The 7,659-nt window shown below is 45.2% G+C and overlaps 2 protein-coding genes across 2 annotated transcripts; one reads left to right on the forward strand and one right to left on the reverse strand.

Moving 5' to 3' along the window:
- Nucleotides 1-437: 437 nt before the first annotated feature.
- Nucleotides 438-3,705, forward strand: LOC121611784. Its single transcript, XM_041944476.1, has 7 exons — nucleotides 438-510; nucleotides 626-863; nucleotides 976-1,086; nucleotides 1,601-1,657; nucleotides 1,768-1,923; nucleotides 2,017-2,130; nucleotides 2,504-3,705. Exons 2-7 carry the CDS (start codon nucleotides 732-734, stop codon nucleotides 2,552-2,554), a joined length of 621 nt encoding a protein of 206 aa, XP_041800410.1. The 5' UTR covers nucleotides 438-510; nucleotides 626-731; the 3' UTR covers nucleotides 2,555-3,705.
- A 647-nt stretch (nucleotides 3,706-4,352) lies between these two features.
- On the reverse strand, nucleotides 4,353-7,334 carry aldob (aldolase b, fructose-bisphosphate). Its single transcript, XM_041943549.1, has 9 exons — nucleotides 7,204-7,334; nucleotides 6,393-6,505; nucleotides 6,091-6,302; nucleotides 5,936-5,990; nucleotides 5,643-5,803; nucleotides 5,470-5,553; nucleotides 5,184-5,358; nucleotides 4,868-5,067; nucleotides 4,353-4,633 (listed from the first exon to the last, which is right to left on the reverse strand). Exons 2-9 carry the CDS (start codon nucleotides 6,502-6,504, stop codon nucleotides 4,538-4,540), a joined length of 1,095 nt encoding a protein of 364 aa, XP_041799483.1. The 5' UTR covers nucleotide 6,505; nucleotides 7,204-7,334; the 3' UTR covers nucleotides 4,353-4,537.
- Between the last annotated feature and the right edge of the window lie 325 nt (nucleotides 7,335-7,659).

Raw genomic sequence — 7,659 nt, forward strand, 5'->3', positions numbered from 1 at the left:
CAAAAACTGACATTTACATGCTTGACATTGCACATGCTGAGGAAGCTTTAACCTGAGGACTGCCGGTTAAAACTCAGAGTTCAAATCTACTCGTCACATTAAATACACATTTCAATGAAGCCAGAAGTGGGAGAAAAATGGCCCAAATCAAGAAGTCCTTTGTTGACATTTAGACTCAGGAAGTTGAGGTTAATTCAAAGAGCAATGGCCACGGTGCCGGACTGGAAAGACAGTCCTGTCTAAAAACACGGACGTCCAAAGTTTGCCCTTGTGTTTAGCATATTAGAGAAACGAGTCCTCCTGGCACTGGATTCCCACACAGATCACAGTGGGATTTTAATGTGACTGTGACTGAGTGGGTGTTGTTCGGCCAGCCTGTAACTGGCAGAGTGCTCAGCTCCTCCCACTAATGAAAAAAAAAAAGGCACAACTCTCAAGTTTCCTCACTTCGTCTGTCCACCCATAACATTCACGGTCACGCTGCTCCTCTGCATGAAAAGCTAAAACAAGGTGGGTCACTTGATGTTTTTGTATATATCCTTGCTTACTTTGAGACTGCTTTTACAATCCTGCATGGAGTAATTCTGCCACACCACAACTGCTCTGTCTCTTTACATCTGCTTAGTGGACTGAAAATACAACTAGAGCTTTTCACAAGAGAGCATACATCTGGTTCGATCCCCTCTTCTTCTCTCCTCCCACGACGAGGCACACTGTGTCGAGTACTGGCAATGGAAGACACTGTGTCAACAGCTACAGAGAGAACAACAGGAAAGAATGGGGGTGAGGGGGCGGACCAAAGGGTGCTGATGTCCAGCAAGCCTCTGCATCGCTTCATCCAACAGGAGCCCAAAAGTCTTGGGGTAACACAGTTATCCAGGGCCACGAGTAGTAAATAAGTGTATAGGAATAGATGTCTACACATAGAGCTGCACTGCTGCTCCTTTAATCCATCCTTCCTCTTTTCCCTCCCAGATTGTCATTGTGATCTTTGGCTGTGCAGAGCTGCTGATGGGGTTTAATCTGGCCACTGAAAGCACGGTCACTTCTTACAACATCTACATTCCCTTCTGGCAGGGACTCCTGGTACGTAACGTTTGGCCGATTAGCAGCGACGTACTGAAAATGGTGAAATATCACACTTGGATGTTCACTGACACACTTAAAAGCACATGCACGCGCCTTCATGATTACTACATGTGGTATCAGAGTGGCTCCTTAAAGCCCCTGAGAGCTTAGAGGAAACAGTTTAATATTTTGGTAAATCTGCTTATTCACTTTCTGACCAAAGGTTTGATGAGAGAATTGACACCACTATTAAGTATGTGCCATACATATAAAGCTATACAGTCAGCAGCTTAGCTTAGCATAAAGATTGGAAACCAGCTCTGTTTAAAGTTAGCAAAATCAACACCAGCACTCTAAAACTCACTCATGAGCAGCTTATATCATGTTTGTTTAATCAGTCCAAAAACTAAACTTACTCCTGGCAAGGAAATTATTCCAGCACATGATAAACATGACTATACATAAACATGCTTTGGGTGAGTGACAGATTAAAATGACGTGCTATTGATTTGTTGTTGTTTTGTTTTCTAAGTTTCTTGTCTGTGGAAACCTGTCCATCTACACTGAGGCACATCCATCCAAGAGGATGGTAGGTATACTGTGATTTTAGGCTCTAGTTTTAGCATTTAATTTTATTTAGTCACCTTCAATCTGTCTTTCTGTCTCAATAACTGATCTCGTTGGATCTGTCGTTCCCAGGTGACTGTGTGCTTGGCCATGTATCTGATTTCCCTCTTTGGAATCATAGTCTCTGCTGGCTACAGGATACACTGCTTCTTACATTATAGCTGGCTTCGGCACAGAATGTATTGGGCGCACGAGTGGATGACAGATGATTGGTCGTTACGCAGAGGGGTGAGTTTCAACATACATTTTTTAGACTGAATGGACGACATGCATATTTTCACAGTGAGCGAATAACATTCTCTTTCACTTCCTTTGCTCTAGGACCAGCTTACTGGTGTTGAGGGCCTACTGTTCACTTCCTCTCTGTGTGTGTTCGTGCTTCTCATCTTCTTGTGTGTCATCGCACGCTTAGCTCTGAAGTCCACACGCACTCAGGTAGAACCCTTTTCATTGCTGCTTCACCTGAAACGGGCCTTTCCCTGTTCAAAGAATTCAAGAATGTACAGAGAAAGTACGAAGAATAAGTTTAAACCACAAACAAAGAGATGGAAAGTAAAACAAAATTAATAAAAGGGAGAAAAAAGCTTTGGTTATGATCCTTCCAGAGTCCTCTAGACCAGTGGTTCCTAACCGTTTTGGCTTGTGACCCCTTGAAACAAAGACAAACACATCAGGATTCTAACATACGCCAAAACATCAGCAGCTAGAAGAAGCCATATACACATTATTCACTGGCTGTGTGTCAGTCATCATTTTATTGCCTTCTTGTCATCCTCTTCTCTCACAACCGCCTCCACCTCTTCGACAGGTTATCGTCCAGTTCGTCCCGCCACCGCTGAGTGACACACCGTCAAACTGAAATCAACCTTTTGAAGTCTACAGCAACTAACACTGGTTCTCCTGCACCACACCCACCCCGTCGAAGAAATCTGTCATAATACTGTGCACTGTATTACATGTGCTGAGGCAGCAGCCCTGTAGCCCTGCCACAGCTTTTTCTAGCTACCTTCATCTACGGTGCGTGTAACTGCGGTAAGAAATGCTATACTGAACCACATTTATTATACATGCACTTATAAGGGAACATCATAACCACTAATCTCTCTCTGGAGCCTGATATGTGCTTACTGTTTGGCCAGTCAGCGCTTAGCGATGTTAAATTACTTTGAATTCTAGCTTCAAGGCGAGCAGGTCTTACATACTGATACTGATACCAATCAATCAATCAACTGATTAACTCCATGGTCATGTTATTTCACCTAATCTTGATAGTCTGTTGGAAAAAAATAGTTTACCATTAGCTGACATTAGTTGGTAAAGTCAGACAGAAGCCCATGTTTCATATTTACATTCAAATAAGTCAGAAGTACATTTTCCTTCTGCTCCACAGTGTTTAAAAGTGTTCTGCCCGTCAATTTAGATTTTGGTTATATAATGTGGTCACTGACTTTTCAGCCCTCATGCCATCGACATGTCTGATCATCATCTACGCTGTCTGCATTGTTGTTACATTTTGTGCAGCACACAGGCATACTTGCAGCTTTTGATAATCATTTTGAACCTCTGTGTACATTTCGCTAAAGATGTTTTGCAGTGTGACTTTGGATGAATGAATGTTTTGTTTACAGGGCAGCACATGCGCATGTGATGGCAACTTCAGATACCTTTTTTTAATGAAATGACGAGCCTGTTTGGAAACCTGTTTTTTTGCCTGTCAATGTGTGAAAAACACCGATTTGGTCCCTGGGCAGGGAGCACTTTTCAAGGGTTTAGCTTTAGTTTTTAGCTATATCTGGTGCAATAAATGTACTGTGTATTGTCTTTGTTAAAAAATAAAAATAACCCTCACAGACATATGGTGCACCGTGGAATGAGTTGCAACAATTGCACCAGTACGAACACCTTGTTAGATGGCCAGCAAAGAATTCATCACACACACGCCCTGTCCTGTCAGTGTGTGAAATTAGTTTATTTTAGGTTTGTCAGGAGCAAAATACTTAAAGGCACAACCATTGATTGTGTTGCCCATAAAACTTAAAGATATATTAAAATATGTAGAACTGAATAGCTTTACTGAGTGATGAAAAATGACGAATGTGGTACTGAACTGATCATCATGTCTTGCTTTGGCTCACTCTCACACGTCGGTGCGACTCAGGTTCTAATCCTGTGTTGTATTTGTGGAGCGACATTCATTTTGATCACAGGGATGGCGTCTCAGCGCTTTCAGTGTTTCCTCATGACTGTTGTGCAATTACATTGGAATCATCATAGTTCTGTCCACCCCACCACACACAGACATCCTCTCAACATTTCATCCAGCAGACGTTAGCTTGCTCCACTCATTTTGACTCATGTGACATGCGTTGTGGAGTTTCACTCGTTTGCTGCATCAGCGTTGTTGAAAGCAGGGATCAACTCCTGCTGTGGGCTTGGCCTAAGCATGAATCGCCATGCATGTAGGAGTGCAGACGTGCGATGTGGTCACATTATGTACTGACAATAAACAGGAATGGACGTTATAGTCCGACAACCACAGTTGTTAAGAACACCTACGGCAGCTTAACAGCCTCGCAGGCATGAAAGCCTAAAATGTATAGCTGACAATGGTTTTAATATTACAGGTCTGAAAAACAAAAAAAAACTGCAACAACAAAAACATTTTGGTCACTTAATTTATTCCCAGTCATTTCACTGAGTAGACAAACAGTAGTTCAACATTGTAATGGATGGCTCCCCCTGGTGTTGGTAGTGTGAAGAAGCGGAAGTCCAGCAGAGGCATTTGTTGTCGTCATATTTGGTCCGCGTGCATTTTTTTTCTTTTTTTTTTATGTTCACAGTATTAATAGACGTAGCTGGCAGTGTACAGAGACTGCATGGAGGCCTGGTCAGCGGAGCCAGTGGGCTTGTACTCGCCTTTGGAAGCCAGGCCATTGATCTGAAGGGGGGGGTTAGAGCAAAGTCAAAGCTGAGTGTTAATGATCAGCCAGGTTACCTAAACCACATTAGTGCAAGACTGAACAGACAAAAAGCTTTTTCTAATCATTTACCAGTCAGTACAAAGCCGTGTTGTGCATGATAAGAGTCATTTAATAGCCATTGTGCTCAGTCTAGAAACTACAAATTGATAAACAAAGTAATCGGTGACAGCTGCTCATGCTCTGAGACTTACCTTGGCCCTGCTGCAGAAAGCTTCCTGTGCAGCGCCCTTGTTGGCAGCTTTGCCCTGCCAGGCTGCCAGAGCAGAGGCCTGGAGTGCACGGCCGTAAGAGAAGGTCAGCTTCCAGGGGCGATGGAGGGACACCTGGTTGATGGCGCTCAGGTGGATGGAGGCCTCCTCCTCACTCTGGCCTCCGGACAGGAAGCAGATGCCTGGGAGCACACAGAAGGCAGCTTTCTACTTGTGCTTTGAAATTGCGGAGAATCTTAACCTCCTCACTTCTATTAATCTGGTTTCAAGAGGGAAATCTTTCCTTATGGAGACTCACCAGGCACGGCGGCGGGGACGGTGCGCCTCAGAGCGGTAACTGTGGCCATGGCAACCTCCTGAGGGGAGTACTTCTTGACGCAGGAGTGTCCGGCAGTGACCATGTTGGGCTTCAGCAGAGTGCCCTCCAGGTACACATGGTGGTCAGACAGAGCCTTGTACACAGCAGCCAGAACCTAAAGATGAATGGGCAGATTCATTACCACGCCTGCTTTAAAATATCATCTGATGGGGCAATGTTTCACCGCTGATGGCCGGCTGGTTAAGCCAAGAGACGACGGACAAACCTTTTCTGTGACATACTGGCAGCGCAGCAGGTCATGGTCTCCGTCAGGCAGGATCTCTGGCTCCACAATAGGCACCAGGCCGTTCTGGTGGAGTTCAAAAATGTCATTTTAAAATGACTCTCAACCAATATTTGTGATGAGTGAATTTCTGTGGATACTATGGCCGCACACACCTGTTGGCAGATGCTGGCGTATCTGGCGAGGACATTGGCGTTCTCTGCAATGGCGAGAGCTGAAGGGCAGTCTTTTGAGATCTTGAGGACACACCTCCACTTGGCAAAGTCACAACCGTCCTTCTTGTACTGGGCGCAGCGCTCCGAGAGGCCATCAAGACCTGTGGAGAAACAAAAAGTCACAGAATGTCGTGGTGGTCGTTCTGCATTATTACTATTACATAGTACTATTACACTGAAAGGCTTGCACGTCTGGGCTTTTAGGCACTGCTTGAAATACAATCCAATCTCACCTTGTGTGGTGGTCTCGTCGTGTGTTCCATTTAGACCAGCTGTGCCTTTGTCCACCTGAAGCAAGAAAACCAGGCACACCCATTAACTTACAGGGTCAAACACGGGGACGAGCTAGGCTTCGACTAGGCTCAGTCTCCTCTTCTAGGGTCCTCACCTTGATGCCGACGACAATTCCCTTTTCCTTGATGACCTGGGGGAAGAGCTTGCCGCTGTCTGCTTTTTGGTAGAGTGTCTCATGGAAGAAGATGACCCCACCCACGCTGTTGGAGATGGAGGGATCGGAGGAGAAGAGGATGTCGCGGAAGCAGCGTCGGTTCTCCTCGGTGTTCTCCACAGCGATCTTCTGGAGGCGCTTTCCCATGGTTCCTTGAAAGACGAGGGTGAGGGAATCAGTTCAGCTGCACGCTCCGCAGTCACCTCTCGCCACAGAGCTTTAACTGAGAACTTTAGGCTCACCTGTTGATTCATCTGCAGCCAGGATTCCCTTTCCTGGAGCCACGATCCTCTGAGCAATGTCAGAGAGCTCCTTCTTCTGCTCCGGAGTCAGGGACATGAACTGATGAGTCATCCTAGAGGACAGAAACGAGGTGTTTCACAGGTAATCAGACACTCTGCAAGACTCTGCAAGTATGAGGAAGATTTTACTTTTTTTTCCATCAAACACAATGAACGTCTGCGTCTGTCTTCCTGCTTCTCTTGCACCGCCTCTGTAAATATTTGGCTGTCATGGTTGAACTTTGGCTCTCAAGCAGATAAGTGCTGCCTCTGGACATGCAACCCAAGTTCATAGTTCACTCAAGTCTGTTTGTCTGCATGATGTTTCCCAGATACTTTTTGCAGAAATACAAACAAACAGCATAATTAACGCGGATGCGTTTTCTTTCGAGTATTTGCACAAACCCACAGGCATTTCTGTCAATTTAGGCAACACACGCCGATTTTAACACAAGACCCTTTCAAAGTAAAATGACCAACATCTATGTTTCAAAAAATACGTTTCGACATCCTAATTTATCAACTCGAGCATGCGGATATGACAATCTCTTTATCCACTGCCGCAAAGTTTACACTATTGAAAACTTGCAGCTTAGCTCCATAACAGCATCATAACTTCCATCGCTGCACACTTGGAAACATGAGAAACCCCGAACACGCAGCAATGTTGCAGAAACCAGACAAAACGGTTCACTTCACTCCTCATGAAAACCCACGAACATCAGCCACAGCGAGACTTTGCAAAAGCTGAAAACTAGAAAACAGGCCTTACTTGAAAGTTTTTTCAAACAGCGACGGCAACAGAAGTGACGCACAGCCTCCAAGCAGTAATTGGACTGATTGAGAAGGCCGAGCATCGTGCACAAAGCTGCATTTATTGCCAGCTCGGCGCTGTGGAGGAGGTGCTCGTGATGTGGCGGGGCGTGTGTCCCCCCGGTAACACAATTGGCCCGCTCACATAGACAGGGGTGGTGCTTGTGCGCTTTATGGCATCAATCCGTTTTTGTGGACTTTAAGCTCATATCTGGACACTGGCGGATGAGTTGAAAACAAGATGGGAACACTGTGTGTCATCTGAAACGAGTTAATAAAATGGATATCATTGCATGCATGCATGCATGCATTGCACGCATTAAACAGCCCTCAAGCAGCCCCGCCTCCCTCTCTCTTTATTTGCTCACTGTTGCTTCACTTTGGCTTAATGATGTATTGTGGGAGGCCTGCTGCA

Source organism: Chelmon rostratus, chromosome 9, assembly GCF_017976325.1.
Source record: "Chelmon rostratus isolate fCheRos1 chromosome 9, fCheRos1.pri, whole genome shotgun sequence".
In the NCBI taxonomy this organism is placed as follows: Eukaryota; Metazoa; Chordata; class Actinopteri; order Chaetodontiformes; family Chaetodontidae; genus Chelmon; species Chelmon rostratus.